Source organism: Salmo salar, chromosome ssa09 (assembly GCF_905237065.1).
Source record: "Salmo salar chromosome ssa09, Ssal_v3.1, whole genome shotgun sequence".
NCBI lineage: Eukaryota > Metazoa > Chordata > Actinopteri > Salmoniformes > Salmonidae > Salmo > Salmo salar.
In genome coordinates this window covers 125,035,986-125,056,377 of record NC_059450.1, presented here as the reverse complement: position 1 = coordinate 125,056,377, position 20,392 = coordinate 125,035,986, and the positions used below count along the sequence as shown (strand labels likewise).

The 20,392-nt window shown below is 45.7% G+C and overlaps 1 protein-coding gene across 2 annotated transcripts; it reads right to left on the bottom strand.

The window, feature by feature from the left end:
- Positions 1 to 424: 424 nt before the first annotated feature.
- On the bottom strand, positions 425 to 14,731 carry mfsd1 (major facilitator superfamily domain containing 1). Of its 2 annotated transcripts, XM_014214576.2 has the most exons (16): positions 14,476 to 14,731; positions 14,203 to 14,255; positions 13,627 to 13,739; positions 13,003 to 13,045; positions 12,217 to 12,284; positions 12,013 to 12,121; positions 11,793 to 11,895; positions 7,925 to 8,023; positions 7,333 to 7,444; positions 5,280 to 5,336; positions 4,359 to 4,515; positions 3,911 to 4,008; positions 3,619 to 3,731; positions 3,490 to 3,537; positions 3,237 to 3,297; positions 425 to 2,502 (listed from the first exon to the last, which is right to left on the bottom strand). In XM_014214576.2, the coding sequence occupies exons 1-16, from the start codon at positions 14,636 to 14,638 to the stop codon at positions 2,499 to 2,501; spliced, it is 1,401 nt and encodes a 466-aa protein (XP_014070051.1). In that variant the 5' UTR covers positions 14,639 to 14,731; the 3' UTR covers positions 425 to 2,498. The 2 variants fall into 2 exon arrangements, with proteins under 2 accessions (XP_014070051.1, XP_014070052.1); XM_014214577.2 differs by lacking the exon at positions 425 to 2,502 and having other exon boundaries at positions 3,233 to 3,297.
- Between the last annotated feature and the right edge of the window lie 5,661 nt (positions 14,732 to 20,392).

Sequence of the window (20,392 nt, the reverse complement as noted above, 5' to 3'; positions counted from 1 at the left end):
TGAACATTAAATTATCAGCTCATGAAACATGGGACCAACACTTTACATGTTGGGAAGGGAAATATTTTTTCTCACAAAAATAGTCCTGTATTAGCAGACCAACATAACCCCCCACCCCCAACCCCTGCAGATATGGACAGACTGGGTTTAGATGTCGACGGGGTTAAGTGCAGAGTAGGCCACATCACTTCAGGACACTTCTGTGTGCCAGTGAGGACAGTTGGGTACAGTACTGATCTGGGATGTGTAAAGTGTGTGTGTGTGTGTGGGGGGGGGGTAGCAGTTGCGCAGGCCAAAAGCAGACATGGGCCTGAGTTTGGCCAGCTTCTCCTCAGTCTGCTGACTGACCCTCTGATGCCTCTCAACTGTGCATGGACAGCAGGGGGAGTAGAATAATCATCATGGTGAAAATAAATAAAACGGGTCTGTTTTTACAAACTTTTATTTGCCATCCTGAGACAGTACTGTTGTATATAAAAGTCAATTTGATCAGACAGAATGACAATCAGATCTGACAAGGACACAATGGCCTGATGTTATTTAACAACCACAGTGAACATCAGCCATGTAACAAGAACATCCGCTTGTTTTATTTATCTTTTACCAAATTGTCATTAAATGTGTAATATTTTAACTGTGGCGATTTAAAATTACGACAAGTATATTATGAATGTATGACTACACATGGTACCTCGAGGCCAGGGGGCTCCAACCCTGTTCCTGAAGCACTACTGTCCTGTAGGTTCACTACAACCCTAATCTAGCACACCGGATTGTAATAATTAGCTGGTTGATAAGCTGAACCAGGTTAGTTATAACTGGGGTTGGAGTGAAAATCTACAGGAGGATAGTTCTCCAGGAACAGGGTTGGAGCCCTGCTCTAGGCAGTAGTACCCACAGAACACGTTATTTAGAGCTGTTAGAAGTTTGTTAGATCAACACGAAACAGACAGCACTCTTAGTGAAATTTACACAGAGACTATTCTGCAGCTAACAAACAGCCATCACAACTTCAATGGTATATGGATAGGCTTCCTCTACCACAATATTTGACCTAATACTATGCTACGACAAGCCACTTGGTTCAAGCTCAGGTTGTCCTGCAGAAAACTGACTCAGGATTAAAGACTGAAGTGATCCTTCATTACAATAGAAAAACTATCAAAAATGATTTTGTCATTAGAATGATCATTTGATTTAGTGGTTTTCAACATATCTCTTGGCAATTTCCTGAGATTGATCAATAAAACAAAGCATTTTTCCTTTCATTCAGTTGTACAGCAAAGAGGGTTTCCACCCAATTGCCAATGTTACAGTATTGTTTAAAGTCCTCCTTCTTGCACATAAGCCAGGTCATTTTCACAAAGGTCAATGTAAAATTTCTAAATTTGAGTTGTGGTTTTTTTTGTACATTGGGTGAATTGAAATATAAAATGTTTCCGTTTAAAATTCCTTTATCACTTTGACGAGGTTTGCCTTAGCCTTGACGGTGTGACAGTGTAAAGTTTTACGAGCCTCTATGACCAGCCACGAAAGGAATTAATGAAGGAACAGCACTATAAAGAATTGAACACAATGCTGATTCTGAAATCCTCCAGCATAAATCTGTCAAACTAGATCATGCGTCTAGGATTACTGTTCAGAATGACCTCAAGCTATACAAAAGCAGGGAAAGGAGATTGTTTGGTTGGTTGGTTGTGTGTTCCCAACCAATTTGATATTTTCTTCATGATGATTATACAGATTATTCATTTATGGGAATATAGAAGTTATCACACCAACTGTTTCTTTTGATAATCAAAAACTTGGAAGTAAAAATCTAAAATACTTTTCTGAGCAATATTCATTTTTAAAAACATACATAACATTGATAGACAATCTAACATCCTGGTTGTAGAGAGAGATGCTTAAAAGATGAAGAAATCTATGTACTTTCTAACATCCTGGTTGTAGAGAGAGATGCTTAAAAGATGAAGAAATCTAACCATTTCACCTCTTACAGTGTGGGTGATTATACTAAGCAAAAAGGCATATCTTCACGTGGATTATCGGTGAATAACTTTACATCTCTGAAGTAAAAGTCACTCAGCCTGGAGTCTTGTTCTAGACATTTATAAACCTTTTTTTAAAAACACTTAAGTCGGTTTAAAGTGCTTTCTGGTGCCCCACTCTACTGACATTAAAGTATGATTGGTGCTGAGGCTTGAGGTTCCAAAGCATGCACAAACACCAGTCAGTCATTAGCCCTGACAGACACTGGAGGGAGCAGTCAGTGAGATGAGGAGGCGGCCTTGGTGTGTGATGTCAGAGCAGAGGGGTCAGCATCTGAGCTGCGATGGGTCAGTATGTTGTTGGGAGGGGTCAGTTACAATGCAGGGCTGGGTCAGTGTGCAGGTGGGAGGAGTGAGTAGTGCAGACAGGCCCCCTAGCAGGTGATTGACAGCTGTGGTCAGGTCCGTGCAGCCAGCTGGTACAGAGGCCCAGGACTATGTGACCGCTCACCTGGAAAACAGCACAAGACAGGGCTAATGCATTAGTCTGGGATACTCAGCACACAGCCAGACAGACCAACTGGAACCATAAATCCAGTCCTTCTCTACTGCCCTTGTTAAGTGAAACAGCTTCATACTGTTTTTCACATCTGCGTGGGCAAGTCAACAAGGGCAGAGGGAAAGAGACAATATGTTGGAGAGGAATTGGGCCGAGCAGTCACACACACACACACCAGATTAGACAACACACAGACCACACTCAGGAACAGTGTATGCCGAGTTAGGAGAGCCAGAATTGGTTAAGGAGCAAGAAAACCATATGCAGATTTGATATATCAAGAGTTTATTTGGTGCTCAAAGTCTAAATCTATTTGACTTAATCCAGAGCTGTCAAATTATCTACTACACTTGAACATGTTAATTCAGAATGTTACCTACAAACCACTGAAATGCTTTTCTCAAATGTTTTCATTAAACCCACTTGGGATCATATATTGTAGAGCTTCTCTTACAACTATCTCTGAGCATTCCGATAAGGTGAGAGGTTGGGAACCCTAGTGAAGAATATCACAGTTGCAGGCTTTTCTTTTTAGTCCAGCACCAGTTGGATGTTTAATAATACATTGATAATAGGTCCTTGCCTTCCTCATGAGTGGGTTGAGAACCTAACGTTCAGTGGCTCTTGTCTGTATTGAGTGTGAGAGGAGGAGAGGAGGAGAAAGGTCAAAGGTCATGGATACTCACTCTGAATTGGAGTCCTTCAGGAGTTTGGCCCTGGCAGAGGCTGAGAGGTTCAGATCTCCTCCTGAAGAGAGAGAGAGGGAGTAATGGAAAGAGAGTGGCAGGGAGAGGAAAAGAGGGAGAAGGTCAGAAAGAGAAAGGGTGGGAGAGAACGGGAGAGGGATATCAAAGAGCAAGGTTAGTGATGATATCATAAGGCCCGCTCCACTATGAGTGCTTTAATGGTGTTAGGAGGCCAAGCTCCCAGCTCCCTTACCTCGTAGATAATCAACAAAGTACAGCATCACTACCGCGATCAGCGCCACTGAGAGAGTGCGAGAGACACATACACATTTATTGGTTGACTCGACACACACACACACACACACACAGAAGTGTTACTCACAGCAGACACAGGCAGTGAAGAAGACCTCCAGGAAGAGGTATCCCTTGTTGTCCAGAATAGATCCTGCTGCCATGGAGATCAGAGCCAGGCCCAGGTTCTGGATGGACTGCATGCTGGGAGGTAGGAAGGCCATGCGTCATCATCAACAACAGCAGCATCACCACCGTCATCATCAACAATAACTACAACATCATCATCACAGTCACAAATAATGGATAGAATGCAAACGCCTGTAGGTATGAAGCACCTTTCTGGTTCCACAGAAAGGGTGGGTAGGAGCAGGTGTACTTACAAGCCATAGGCGGTCCCCAGCTGATGCTCTGGCACCACGAAGGCCACCATGGGCCACAGGGCACAGGCCAGCAGGGAGTAGGACAAACCCAACAGGGACTGGAGGACACAGATACATAGTACCATTATCAACACTGTTACCAACACCATTCACTATACCTGGTTACCCAGTCACAAAACAACTACATTACTATATATAAACACAATCTAAACTCTGACTGCATAAGCCAATCCTCTGGAAGCAGGATGTAATTGTCTTGCAGGACTAAACAAAAGCAAGTGTTCAAGGACCCAGTGATCCAAGGTTGCGTGTCCAAATCTGGCCCACCGCTCGTCACTGCATACACTAGGTTTCTAGTGAATGTCCTACTAAATGTCTCCAAGGTCATATTCTGCTGTGAACCACTCTGCACCATTCTATCGGTAATAAAATGGAGAATGGTCTTCACCATGGCGATCCAGGGGTTCCAGAAGGTGAAAGCGAGCATCATGTGGGCTATGAGCGTCGTGACGACGGCACACAGCACCCAGATCACGTTCTTCCCTATCCTGTCCACCATGAAGCCCAACACAGGTGAGGCTGGGGCTGAGATGATGTACACAATACTGGGAGAGGGAGAGGGTGGAGAGAGGGGACACAGGGGGAGAGGGTGGAGAGAGGGGACACAGAAGGAGAGGGTGGAGAGAGGGGACACAGGGGGAGAGGGTGGAGAGAGGGGACACAGGGGAGAGGGTGGAGAGAGGGGACACAGGGGAGAGAAGGAGAGGGTGGAGAGAGGGGACACAGGGGGAGAGAAGGAGAGGGTGGAGAGAGGGGACACAGGGGGAGAGAAGGAGAGGGTGGAGAGAGGGGACACGGGGAGAGAAGGAGAGGGTGGAGAGAGGGGACACGGGGGGAGAGAAGGAGAGAGGGGACACGGGGGAGAGAAGGAGAGGGTGGAGAGAGGGGACACGGGGGGAGAGAAGGAGAGGGTGGAGAGAGGGGACACGGGGGGAGAGAGGGGACAGGGGGGGAGAGAAGGAGAGGGTGGAGAGAGGGGACAGGGGGGGAGAGAAGGAGAGGGTGGAGAGAGGGGACAGGGGGGGAGAGAAGGAGAGGGTGGAGAGAGGGGACGGGGGGGAGAGAAGGAGAGGGTGGAGAGAGGGGACATGGAGGGAGAGATAGTGATTGTGTTTACAAGGGTGGCAGAGACACAGTTACAATGTGTTGTGACAGTTCATAGTCTGAGGTGAGAAGAGAGCTAAAACAAACCTCATTTGAAGAACTCACAAAAAGTTGAGTGGCACATCCTCACTCTGTCCAAATTGAATCACTTGTTTTATTAGTTACTCCGGCATCTCAGACTGGGGTAAAGAGTTGTGTGTGTTACCTGTTAATTGCTCTTGCTTCTTGAGGTGAGAAGTTGAACTTTTCAATGAAGAAAACCCTGCAAGGGGAAGACCGACAGAGGAGAAAAGGACAGTCAGTCACACCAGACCAGAGTATGTCCATACTATCACTGCAACATATCCCACCACCACATTAAGCACATCCCTTTTCCTGTACTATAGGCATTCATTACAACTCACAGACCAATGTACTCTTTACATTTCTATACAGGGCCTTAGGGAGCAACTGACAGTCCCTCAGACTGTTTTAGCACACAAGCACATGCGCGTGCACACAGACACCGAACACCCCCCATCCCTTCCAGCCAGCTACCAAGTAGAGTTGCACCTGGTCCCCACATTGGTGAACCGCAGAACATGGTAGTGAACAGGCTCCAGCAGCCAGGTAAGTATTGTATAAAAAAAAAATCTAGATTCTATAACATGCATCTCCACTCTTCCCCCCCGCCCGTCTCTCGCCGTCTCTCCCCCCCGCCCGTCTCTCGCCGTGTCTCTCCCCCCCGCCCGTCTCTCGCCGTCTCCCCCCGCCCGTCTCTCGCCGTCTCCCCCCGCCGTCTCCCCCCCGCCGTCTCCCCCCCGCCCATCTCTCGCCGTCTCCCCCCGCCGTCTCTCCCCCCGCCTCTCGCCGTCTCCCCCCCGCCCATCTCTCGCCGTCTCCCCCCCGCCCGTCTCTCGCCGTCTCTCCCCCTCCGCCCCGTCTCTCGCCGTCTCTCCCCCTCCGCCCGTCTCTCGCCGTCTCTCCCCCCGCCCGTCTCTCGCCGTCTCTCCCCCCGCCCGTCTCTCGCCGTCTCTCCCCCGCCCGTCTCTCGCCGTCTCTCCCCCCGCCCGTCTCTCCCCCTCCGCCCGTCTCTCGCCGTCTCTCGCCCCCGCCCGTCTCTCGCCCCCGCCCGTCTCTCCCCCTCCGCCCGTCTCTCGCCATCTCTCCCCCCGCCCGTCTCTCGCCCCCCGCCCGTCTCTCGCCGTCTCCCGCCCCCGCCCGTCTCTCGCCGTCTCCCCCCCGCCCGTCTCCCCCCCGCCCGTCTCTCGCCCGTCTCTCGCCGTCTCCCCCCCGCCCGTCTCCCCCCCGCCCGTCTCTCGCCCGTCTCTCGCCGTCTCCCCCCGCCCGTCTCCCCCCGCCCGTCTCTCGCCGTCTCCCCCCCCGCCGCCCGTCTCTCGCCCCCGCCCGTCTCTCGCCCGTCTCCCCCCCGCCCGTCTCTCCCCCCCGCCCCTCGCCGTCTCTCCCGCCCCGCCCGTCTCTCCCGCCCCGCCCGTCTCTCCCGCCCCGCCCGTCTCTCGCCGTCTCTCCCGCCCCGCCCGTCTCTCGCCGTCTCTCCCGCCCCGCCCCGTCTCTCCCGCCCCGCCCGTCTCTCCCGCCCCGCCCGTCTCTCCCGCCCCGCCCGTCTCTCCCGCCCCGCCCGTCTCTCCCGCCCCGCCCGTCTCTCGCCGTCTCAAACCGCCCCGCCCGTCTCTCGCCGTCTCAAACCGCCCCGCCCGTCTCTCGCCGTCTCAAACCGCCCCGCCCGTCTCTCGCCGTCTCAAACCGCCCCGCCCGTCTCTCGCCGTCTCAAACCGCCCCGCCCGTCTCTCGCCGTCTCAAACCGCCCCGCCCGTCTCTCGCCGTCTCTCCCCCCCGCCCGTCTCTCGCCGTCTCTCCCCCTGCCCGTCTCTCGCTGTCTCTCCCCCTGCCCCCCACCCATCTCCCTGTCCCCCCCACCCCCCACCCATCTCCCTGTCCCCCCCATCTCTCCTTAGTACTCCCTTTCCTACCCACTCAGGGGGTTAGATTACATGGTCTCTAACTGTTCATTCTTTAAATCAGCTTGGGAGAAAAACATTATTCTAAAGGAGTTCATTATATTATATTCCCTCAAGGTATTGTACATGATGGAGAATAGACATTGTGTTCGAGGGGACAGGCATGAACAAGTGGCAGCACATAATCCCTGATCTACAATCACCTTGCAGCCCAAATTCCTACTTGTGATAAAAGCTGGCAATATTGGTGATGGTTTTGACTGATAAGACATGATGACTGATGGTTTGTGTGCTACTCACTGTCCCAGTCCAATGAAGGGGAAGATGGCCACGTAGTAGCCCACACAGATGATGAAGATGAGCCACAGTGGGAAGGGGAAGTCCTTCACATCCGTCAGCTTGATCACTTCCCCTACACACACAAAACACATGTTCAACACACAGAACCAGTCTTGGCTAAAGCATCCCCTTGGGAAAGGAGTGTGACAGCCAGTCAATAACCCACAGGAAGTAGTACTACGACCCCTGACCTCCGCCCCTGTCACACTAAAGCCAGCCCAGGGAAACGCTGAGCACGGTGGAAACACAGGCTAACTTCCCAATAATCAATTCTGACAAGATTACATGCAACACAATGGGTAGTTTGAAGTTTCCCAGGTGGATAGAGCTCCTTAAATCAACTAAATTCATCAGGGCAAAATGAGATAGGCTAATGGTGACAGAAGGAACCTACCCTCTACCACCTCACACCAACATTGTCAGAATACAGTGGACATGATAACCATAGCACATAGATAATGACCATCATCCCAGTCAATGCCATTATCCTGTGTAGTTCAGCTCTGATTGGGACACACATCGGAGGCAGTCACTGACTGCCGTGTTAGCTCACCGGTCGCTCCCTGTTCCTTGTTGAGGATCCTCTCAGCCCTCTTGTCCAGGTAGCCCAACACCAGAGCACAGACCAGAGAGAATATACATGTCGCCCCAGCTGGAGAAGGAGAAAGAGAGATGGAGAGAGCACGAGCAAGAGAGAGAAAGGGTGAGGGGGGATAAAGGAGAGAGACAGGAAAATCATTACATCAGCTATGAACAGGTAGGTGTGGCTCATGAACCTACAGCAGCACAATAGGGTAAGTCCTCAGGAGAAGAGCCTGGCAAAGATCTTTAAAGACCTGTCTAGTTCAGTCTAAATAAACATGACTGCTTCCTTTAGGACCAACAGAGTAATTAGATTAAAAAGTAGCTCAAAAAGTTTACTTTAGATTGTGTCGAGAGCGATTGCCGGAATACTTTCGATTTCTTGGGGGAGGTCGAAGATCTCTACATCACACACATATCACATCCCACCCTCTACAGCAGAGGGGTTTGTAGTCCAAAAAAATATTCTCTATTAACCAGGTGAAATTTCAGTAAGTATTTGGCTAAATCCAGTAGGCTTTGGTTTGAATTAACAGTAGGGTATGGACATATTAGACCCATCTCACAGGCTTAATATTCCTCTGTAGCTTCAGTAAAGCATCGGCACATATCTACTGGGGCTCCATTATTCCATTCTAATGTTACAGGACTGTACGGTTAAGTCCTGCTGGAGAGAACACAGACTGCTGGGCTCCTCTTATTCCTGTGGAGCGAGTGAGGACACCCACCATGAAAGAGGAAGTGAAAAGAGAAGTGAGGCGGAGCATCACGAAACCTCTTCCATCACGTGATTCATCAGACATCCCTCTCTGTGCTGAGATTAGAGAGCATTTGTAATAGAAGTGGTATGGTGTTGCAAGCAGGGCTGTCAGGGCTGGAGGGAGATATGTAACCTGAGGCTCAATGTAGACAGCAGGCCTGGGAATTTAGCTCACTCTCCTCCTGATCACGTGGACATGCAACTCACACACACACTGGGTGGTTCTGTATTATGTTATATGTGGATACTAATAAAATACTAAGCGCACACACACACACACACGATGCACGGGTTGACTCATAACCCGCAGTCCCTGTGGTTATATCAGCAGGGCGGGTGGGTTCAGCTTCATTCAATATTGTGTTGATGAAGGGCGGGTGGAATGAAGAGAAACAATGTTTTAAAAAATCCAGAAATGTATAATTCTGGTGTCCATCTATAGGCTATATTGAGTTTTTTTTATCTGGCATTAGTGCATAAGATATAGGGCCTAACTGTATGCTCGCCAAATACATGCACCAATCACCAAATGCTTTTGGGAACTGGGGCAGAAAAATGTATCATCAATCCACTGAGGAAAAAAGGATGGTGTCGGAGTTTAAAATCAATAAGCTACAGAATGGAGGCCAGAAAAGTAGTGTTTGGGAAAGATTTGGTGAAGTGATAAGAGAGAATGATAGCACTATGATGTGTGTGATGATTGTGAGGCGCTATAGAAATTCAACAGCCACATGACAGGGACTTCAAATATGGCCAAGCCACGTACGAGCAAGTCAGGTCTCTAGCCCCAAGCCCATCTCACATGTACGCTGACAGCAAAAAGATACCACTGCAGGTGAAATCCGAGGTTGATGATGATTGTGTGGACTTGCATCCCTTTGACATTGTTTCGGGAAAGGGCTTCACCTGTATGGCGCAGGGACTTAACATTGGAGTCCGTAATGAAGCGATCAAGGCCAACTCTGTCATCCCGCGCAGACAGACAGTGTGTGAAAGAGCCAAAGAGGCCACAACAGAGAAGGCTACACGGTCTGAGTCAATCAAGAAGGCTTTAGACGCCGGGGGAGCTGCCATCACCACAGACATGTGGACGGATGATTTCAACAAAAAGGGCAGGCACCCTGCTTATTTTTTGACAGACGATTGGCAACTGAAAAGTCACGTCATCGCCTCCGTGGAGTCTGACGCCTACCTGAGGAAGACAGCAGAGAACATCCACGAGCAAATCAGCAAGGAACTCAACGACTTTGGAATTCCAGGTGACTGTCTCTGCAAAAGCGTGTCTGTGAGTGACCAGGGAGCAAACAAACGCAGCGCTGCGCGACTACCACTGGATCTCTTGCACAACTCCTGAAACATCAATTCCAAGAAAAGGGAGGCATCAGAGTGTGTTCGTGAAGTCACTGAGATGATGGAAGCAGGCAAGAGCCTTGTGACCTACCTAAAAAGAAGACCGGCACTGTCGCCAATTTACCCCGTGCAGTAATCTAAAAACGTGAGACTCACTGGAACAGCCAGGCTGACATGCTGGAGTCGGTCAGCAAGCAGGACACAGAAATACGGCAAATGCTCGAGGACAGAGACCAACTGGATGGAATGAAGGGCATTTACAAGGATGAGCTGAGCCCTCACCGACTTTCTGTCAGTCTTCAAGGCGGCATCTGTAGAGCTAGAAGGAGAGAAGTACCACACTCTCTAGTTGGTGATGCTCTGCTTTTACAAACTAAAACAACGCTGTGAGCCAACACAGGGCGATCCACTCTACATGGTAAACATCCACACACAGGCATCAGAGCTCCTCGCCGAGAAGATGCTGCTCACTCAAACTCGCCACGCTCCTGTGGCCAAAATTCAAAAAACACTGAAGATGCTCCCCATCAAAGAAAGAGTGGCTGTGTCTGACCAAGCCAGGAGACTGACAGAGCCAGCCACTCCACTCCCCAGTCAAGTTTCAGCACCACGGACAGAGGATCTCAGCAAAGGTAACTTATTATTATTAGAATAATTAGTATTACTAGGCTTAGTCTTATTAAATATTCACTTTACAGTTGGAAATGCAAGCAACTACTCCGTAAAGAGACCAAGATTTAACTTCACGGACTGGGAGGACGAGAGATCGACGAAATCCAGAGGTACAGAAGCACTCACTTTTCCCTGGAGGATTGTGTGGAGGAAAGTTTCCTTTCTTTCTGGGAGATGCAGGAGCATACGTTCCCACAAATCCAGGCTCTTGCAAAGACAATTCTCTGCATTCCAGCATCAAGCACATAGAGTGAACGCGCCTTCAGCACTGCCGGGCGCGTTACTGAATCCAGGCGCGTCACTGAATCCAGGCGCGTCACTGAATCCAGGCGCGTCACTGAAACCTGGCACAGCCGACTGAAACCTGGCACAGCCGACTGAAACCTGGCACAGCCGACTGAAACCTGGCACAGCCGACTGAAACCTGGCACAGCCGACTGAAACCTGGCACAGCGGACGTTATTCTGTTCCTTAACAGGGCTGCAAAAAAAAGACAAAGTAGGCAATTCTAGCCTCAACTGGTCAGTGGGCACTTCCCTTTTCTAAACTTCGCTGTGTTGTAGCCAAGTTATCATTTATTTTCTCCCCATTCAATGTTTTTTTATTAATTCATATACCAGTATAGGATATTAGCCCACACAGGCGGTCGGCCTACAAGATGTCCATTTACTGTTTCCTTTCAGTAAAATGATAGGCCTAAGAATTTTCAATTGCTCAAGAAAAAAAAAACTGCCTAATTGTTCAATAAATGTAAAAAAAAATAAAAGGAATAAAAAAAAGCTGTGCAGTCGTCCTACAAGAGATCCATTCAATGTTTCGTTTCAGTAAAACAATAGGCTACTGTTCAATAGGTGCAATCCTTTTTAAATGCTCAAGAGAAATGTAATGGTTCAATAAATTGTGCAAGAGTAAAATATATATAGATTTTCGATATTTGCGGGTTAGGGTCAGGTGTGGGGCTCAGATTTTCACATTGTAACCTATCCACAATCGCCCTACTATCAATTGCTGGTCGGTGCGGGTGAACAAACAGCTGACACACACACTTTTAACTCACCGATCATGAGCGAGACTCCCAGAGTGGTGTGTCCTGTCGAGCCTACCAGGTCAGCGACACGGTTGTACACCCAGCCCATGATGTTCATGTTGACAGTGCTACCCTGAGGGACAGGAGACAACCCAACACTCCCTGATCAGCCACATAAATAACACCTTAAGTATGTGCTTCTGTATCCATCTATATACGGTGTTATACTTCGCTTCTAGCGTGTTCTTACCAGCCTGGCCATGCTGAGCTGAAGACCAAACACCAAGTTGAGTTCCTTCCCTTTGAACCAGTTCACTGCATAGGTGTTCTGGGCCACAGCCAGAGACTCACCTCCGATCCTACCCAGAGAGAGAACTTAGTTAGGGGGAGAGAAGTGGCTTGGAGCTGTAGCAAGGACTAGCTCAGTGACAAAATAGTCTAAAATGCATCTTACCCAAACACAAAACGTCCAATCTCCATTAACCAGAATAGATCTAGAAGTGCCCCAACAGCAACTATAACCTGTGGAAATACACAGTGGTGGAAAAAGTACTCAATGGTCAGTCATACTTGAATAAAAGCAAAGATACCTAAATAGAAAATGGCTCAGTAAAAGTCACCCAGTAAAATCCTACTTGACTAAAAAAGACTAAAAGTATCTGGTTTGAAATGTACTTAAGTACAGTGGGGAATAAAGCAGTCAATTGTCATACTGGAGTAAAAGTCTAAGTAAATGCTCTACATCAAATTCCTTATATTACGCAAACCAGACGGAACGATTTTCTTGTTTTTATTTACGGACAGCCAGGGGCACACTCCAACTCTCACATAATTTACAAACACAGTATTTGTGTTTAGTGAGTCCGCCAGATCAGAGACAGAGATGATAACGCGTTATACTGATAGGTGCATGAATTGGACCATATTGCTGTCCTACCTGAGCATTTAAAATGTAAACAAATACTTTTGGGTGTCAGTGAAAATGTATGGGAGTAAAAAGTACATATTTTCTCTAGGAATGTAGTACAGTACAAGTAAAAACCATGGGGTATTGTGTGTAGATTAATGGAGGGAAAAAACGATTTAATAAATGTGTAATGTACAAAAATTAAAAGGAGTCTGAATACATTTCTGATTTCACTGTACATTACCACCGGAAATATATCTATTTAATTTGTTCCTAGATATTTTGTAGAAGAGCAGCTCTCGAACACATCTCCATCATGTGGTGTGCACCTACCTGTCCAACGCAGACAAACAGGGCGAAGATTATCGTTCCTAGCCTACCAGGAGAGGACAAGCACAGTGACAGAAACTATGTTTACATGGGGATAATTTGAAGTGAATATAAACATGCTCGTCACAACGTTATCTCTCCTTGTGTTGCTGGAGATGACAGCCCTAGTTCATCATAGATTCAGATTAACCCTTCACACACACACACAATTACCTCAGCATCTTCTGTTGTCAGAGGTTCATGGTGAGACTAGGGATTTCCTACTAACTGGCAGACAACCCCTGCCCAGACTACAGTAGGTACAGGCTGTATTGTCCATGGAGGAGTGTGTGGGGGAAAACACACCTACAACCAGCATCCGTTATCATATTATACAAATGTGACGTAAAAAGGATCCTAGGGTGTAAATCTCAACGTATGTATTGTACACATACAGTTTTTGCTCTGAGAAGCACAGCACTATGCACGCGTTATGTGACTGTAACCAGGTAGTCACTGGACGCAAGAGGTTAAATACCATGTCTGCGCCAGTACAAGACGGTTATCCTTGGATGGCGATAACCAAGTATTCCATGTAGGGAACAGGTGTCAGTACAGTAGTGTTTAACTAGTAACCTGTGGTCCTACCTGATGCCAAAGACCCTGTCGAGCAGGAAGCCCCCCAGGAAACAGAGCACCACGTTGGGCCAGGAGTACCAGGCATAGAGCTGCATGAACATGGACGTGTTCAGCTTCATGTCCTGGTGCAGACCAGAGAGGACAGAGAATGTCAGTGCATTGGTAGCCCAAATGACTAGAAAGGTCTCTTTAAGAAAGCAAAACAAAGGCAGAGAAACACTAATATGAACTGTGAGTGCATGGACCAACCATACACTAACTGGTATGACCTGATATTGGTCTGTTGTTTACTGTATTAGAAAACCTTTGAGCACAATGAGAAGTGAGAAACGTAGCTGCATTAGTTCTAATGGGCCATTTCCTTTGTTTCACTTATCAGCAAGTTTACAACATCAAGGTGGTGTCATGAAGAGTCAGACGTTCATGTAATTAGAACGTGTCCATAGAGTTAGAATAACTACAATAACTATGGTCATTTCCCATATTGAAGCATCGGAGGAAGGCTCTGGCATACAGCAGGCTAGGCTACAATGACGACAGAGTGACATGATGTGACAGACGGAAACTTCAGTCCTCCTTCCTCACCTGTATGACTTGAGTCTGCAAAGCAGCTGGGTTATCATAACAGAAGTAACTTCCTGAAACAAAGTAAGGCTGTCAGTGGGCAGAATTGGTACATCAAAGTGCTGAAACTGTACATTCTAAACCAGCTCGTATTTAATTGATACAGTCATGGAAGACTACATCATTGTGAAAGATAATCAAACTCTGATATCCAAAAGCAATTAGTGTGATAGTCAAGTTAGCTGAATGAAGCCTAAACTCTCCAAAGAATTTTGTTGGAACCGCCCTGCTCACCGAATCCCAGAAAGCACATAAAAAGCAGGACGAAAATGCGGTGAGGCAGCCGTCTCGGGTCACAGAGCGCAGACATCGGTCTAACCGGTCCGCTTTCATTTCTGGGACCTGAAGACGAGATATCCCCTTCATCGTCCAAAAGGTTCTGTCGCTCCTCCGCCATCTTCGTCTGTGTTTTGGAAAGGAAGGGAAAAGGATAATAAGGCGCAGACAGTCATATGACATACAGCTCCACGTGACTCGTCTCGGCTGAGCGCAGCAGTAAAAGGAAAAGAGTTCAGCAACAAGCCCATGACCATAAAGGGGCAAATCGCTGATCGTTACATATTCTACTTTAGAATATTCAATACAATGGTGATTTCTAAGGCGGGTCATTTTTATATTACATAATTGAATTTAATTAATTAATTTGACATACATACATACATACATACATACATACATATATATATATATATATGAAGTCGGAAGTTTACATACGCTCCACATAACACAAGTAATTTTTCCAACAATTGTTTACAGACAGATTATTTCACTTATAATTCACTGTATCACAATTCCAGTGGGTCTGAAGTTTACATACACTTAGTTGACTGTGCCTTCAAACAGCTTGGAAAATTCCAGAAAAAAATGTCATGTCTTCAGAAGCTTCTGATAGGCTAATTGACATCATTTGAGTCAATTGGAGGTGTAACCGTGGATGTATTTCAAGACCTCCCTTCAAACTCTGTGCCTCTTTGCTTGACATCATGGGAAAATCAAAAGAAATCAGCCAAGACCCCCGAAAAAAATAATTGTAGACCTCTACAAGTCTGGTTCATCCTTGGGTGCAATTTCCAAACGCCTGAAGGTACCATGTTCATCTGTACAAACAATAGTATGCAAGTATAAACACCATGGGACCACGCAGCCATCATAACGCTTAGGAAGGAGATGCATTCTGTCTCCTAGAGATGAACGTACTTTGGTGCGAAAAGTGCAAATCAATCCCAGAACAACAGCAAAGGACCTTGTGAAGATGCTGGAGGAAACGGGTACAAAAGTATCTATATCCACAGTAAAACGAGTCCTATATAGACATAACCTGAAAGGCTGCTCAGCAAGGAAGAAGCCACTGCTCCAAAACCACCATAAAAGAAGCCAGACGATGGTTTGCAACTGCACATGGGGACAAAGATTGTATGTACTTTTTGGAGAAATGTCCTCTGGTCTGATGAAACAAAAATAAAACTGTTTGGCCATAATGACTATCATTATGTTTGGAGGAAAAAGGGGGAAGCTTACAAGCTGAAGAACACCATTCCAACCATGAAGCACGGGGGTGGCAGCAACATTTTGTGGGGGTGCTTTGCTGCAGGAAGGACTGGTGCTCTTCACAAAATAGATGGCATCATGAGGGGGGAAAATGATGTGGATATATTGAAGCAACATCTCAAGACATCAGTCAGGAAGTTAATTAAAGCTTGGTCACAAATGGGTCTTCCAAATGGACAATGACCCCAAGCATACTCCCGAAGTTTTGGCAAAATGGCTTACGGACAACAAAGTCAAGGTATTGGAGTGGCTATCACAAAGCCCTGACCTCAAATCCTATAGAAAATGTGTGGGCAGAACTCAAAAAGCGTGTGCGAGCAAGGAAGCCTACAAACCTGACTCAGTTACACCAGCTCTGTCAGGAGGAATGGGCCAAAAATTAGAGAACTTATTGTGGAAGGCTACCTGAAATGTTTGACCCAAGTTAAACAATTTGAAAGCAATGCTACCAAATACTAATTGAATGTATGTAAACTTCTGACCCACTGGGAATGTGATGAAAGAAATAAAAGCTGAAATAAATCACTCTTTACTATTATTCTGACATTTCACATTCTTAAAATAAAGTGGTGATCCTAACTGACTTAAGACAGCACATTTTTACCAGGATTAAATGTCAGGAATTGTGAAAATTGAGTTTAAATATATTTGGCTAAGGCGTATGTAAACTTCTGACTTCAACTTTATAGGCTGACATTGTTGAAGCTTTGTAGGCATAGGGGTGATCGAGGAGGTCTTGTCAATGACCTACACAAACTACTCTGTAATGTCAAAATGGAAGATATATTCAAATTTATGTAAAGAATATTAAAGATGTATTGACCCCCTGAGTCAATACAAGTTTGAATCACCTTTGGTAGTGATTACAGCTGTGAGTCATTAAGAGCTTTGTGCAACATTTGCCCATTATTATTTAAAACATTCTCCAAGCTCTGTCTAATTGGTTGTTGATCATTGCTGGACAACCATTTTCAGCTCTGGCCATAGATTTTCAAGCAGATTTATGTCAAAACTGTAACTCGACCACTCAGGAACATTCACTGTATTTTTAGTAAGCAACTCCAGTGTAGATTTGACCTTGGTTTTATTGTCCTGCTGAAAGGTCGAATCAAAATTAAATTGTATTAGTCACATGCGCCGAAAACAACAGGTGTAGTAGACCTTACAGTGAAACGCTTACTTACGAGCCCCTAACCAACAATGCAGTTAAACATTTTTTTATCTCAGTGTCTGGTGGAAAACAGACTGAACCAGGTTTTCTAGGATTTCGCCTGTGCTTAGCTCTATTCTGTTTCTTTGTTTCCATCCTGAAAACCTCCCCAGTCCTTAATGATTACAAGCTTACCCATCACATGATGCAGCCACCACTGTGCTTGTAAATATGGAGAGTGGTACTCAGTTATGTGCTGTATTGGATTTGGTCCAAACATAACACTTTGTATTCAGTACATAAAGTTAATTGTTTTGCCAATTTATTTTCAGTTTTACTTTTGTGCCTAAACAGGATGCGTGTTTTGCATTTTTATTCTGCTGTACAAGCTTCCTTCTTTTCACTCTACCTGTAGTGACTTCCTTACCAATTGAACATAGCCACTGGCCAAGCCTGAAGCAGGGTTGTTTCAGACACATACAGTCCACATTCATAGTTTCCAAAAACCAAATGGCAAAAACATTAAATGAGATCCAGGGATACGGTGCAACAAAAAAATTATTTATTTTCCTTATATCTAACAACAACAAAAATTCTCCAAATAACTTAAAGCATAGATTACTTGAAATTAAAATACATAATATGGTCTCTTTGTATGTATGGTCAAAAGACTATACCACTCCCGTGTCTAGCTAGGATTCCCTCCATCCCAAAGGCCCAACTTCCTGTCTTTATCCTATCACTAACACACTTGCCACAGTACAATGCATGGGCCAAAACTAAGTTACACTAATAACAAAATAATACATCTCAATCAGGCAAGTACCAAATATTTCATCACATAATGTACATTCATATATATATATATACACATACATACACACACACACACACATACATGGTGCTCTGTATGTTATTTCATAAAAATATGTCTAAATCGGCAAAAAAAAACAGAATTAGGTTAGTATTGTGGAGTAACTACAATGTTGTTGATCCATCCTCAGTTTTCTCCTATCACAGCCATTCAATTCTGTAACTGTTCAAATGTCACCATTGGCCTCATGGTGAAACACCTGAGCGGTTTCCTTCTTCTTCGGCCACTGAGTTAGGAAGGACGCCTGTATCTTTGTAGTGTCTGGGTGTATTGATACACCATCCAAAATGTAATTAATAACTTCACCATACTCAAAGAGATATGCAATATGACGACTGAACAATGCAGCAGATTACATCATTGTTGATGTCATCATAGTGCCAAACCCTACAAATAGGACGCGTGAGATTGTCTGGACAGACTGTCAGACTTACTCTCTGTGGGTCTCCAACGGTAAGTGGCAAGAGATATATTATCAATGGCATTAACTTGGAAACAATGTAATTCACCATAGATGAGTTTAGCTTATTGGCTTAGCCTCCTTTATGTCCTCTGATTAAATTCTATTGATCAAGGTGAATTTAAGTTGTAACTATGGTAAGTGTGGTATTCAGCTAGGCCTATACATTAGTAAAGTGGGGGAGGGGGGTGTGTTTTGTTCCTCTGTCACCCAGCAGCAGGAGCCCCGAGGGGTGGAGTTGTAGTGACTGCTGATGATACTGTCATCTTCAGGGACTACTGACCAGCTACAAATGAACGCTGATGAGTAATGTTAGAAATAGTGGGCATAAGCTGGTAAGCTTTGGAGAAGTGTGTTTTGTTTCTCTGTCTGTATCTTACAGAAAGCCAGCACCAGGAGCCAAGGAGTTGAAGTTGTAGTCACTGCTGACACCACCATGACATCATTAGTGGCTAGCTACAACTCCTTTCTGATGAGTAAGGTAAGTAGTGCACATGACCAGCACCACTAGCATGGCATCGCCAGGGACAACAACTCATCGCTGCAGATTGTGGAAGACAAAACACTGCACCACTAGCAGTCGACTATATATACGTACTATATACCACAACAAACCAATCAAAACTTCTCACCCCCCTGTTTTTTCTTCTACTGTGGATTTTGATCAATAAAGAACAAATAAACGGTTTCTTGTTGTTTGTGTGTTACAAATATTTAAAATTAACAAAAATGTGTGCGTGTGTGTGGTAGACATGTATCACAGGCAGACACTTGGACACTTCTACAGAGTGAGTAACATTCCTTATGGGACTGCAAGAACGCCCTGATACAATGGGCTCAGGACCCGAATTACCTCAATGGCAGCAGCTTGTACCCACTGATGTCTCTCGACATCTCATGGTGGAAATCATAGGCCCAATCACTTACTGTAATCATGTGAATTTTCACCCCTTGCCTATATCTCTTTTCAGTTTTTGTCATTTAAAAAAAATTATCCTCTGAGTAGACCACAGTATCTCCAGGGTTTATGCAATTCCCATGAATGTAATTTAGAATTTCCCATAATTCACTCCTGCATGGTCATCTGCAAGAGAATTTAATCTAAGGGTGAAGAGTGGGCCTTCCCCTGGCTCCACTCACGCTCTAACGGCATTGTAGCTCATAAATGTTCTGTCCAAATACCAGGCCTTGTTTCTGGCGAGGGAGAGAGATCATATTTCATTATTATATTAATCAGACCCGCATGCAGATGCGACGGTAAATCAGGTCGTAGGTGTCGACAAAATCCCCACGCCCAGTTTGTGACTCTCCAGAAACCTGACTGAGGTGGAGCCAGAAAATACAATATATTTGCTCTGATAAATATATTTCTCATCTGACTCAATTTTAAAATGAATCTGACAATAGGGCGGTATGATTATTATTATGAATAATACATCCCTTCCAGCCTCTCTTGGTGTCGCCCGTTAAAGGCCCTTCAGTTCAGATTTCACTACTACCTAATCCCCATCAGAGCAGTGTACCTGGTATCTCCTGTGTTTCAGTGTCTCTTACCCAGCAGTGATTGATTATAATACATCCTAATCTGTTGTTGCAGCATCACACATGGAGATCCAACCTACCCCAGCCCCACTATCTTGGAGTCTGGAGCTCAATGTTGCTGGAGACAACAGTTGCCATAGCCCATGCCATGCGGAGGGAATGCCCTGACGCTCGGATGCTGCTCCACTGCTCTGTATAAACGTTAATAATCCTTGCTTGTTATACAGTTTTGCAAACCTTGAACACTCAACTAAATTATCATCCAAAAATACATTTACCAAGGTACACTTGCTGTTAGCTGTTTTACCACAGATTCCCACAGTTTTTTTGCATAACACACCTTCGAGCAAACTTATTTTTTGTTCCCTCCCGAGTTTCCATTAGCTCAGCAGGTAGTGTTGTAGTTTGGGTAAATGTGCAACGCAAAGTACCTCTGTGGGAATCTGTGTTAAAATGATGCACGGTAAGTTAATTTGTTTCTATTTGTAAAATAATTTCTCTGTGATATGAAAGTTAAGCTCCAAAGGTCTCCAAAACCATACCGCAGGCGAGGATTGTTATAAACATTTTTAAAGGT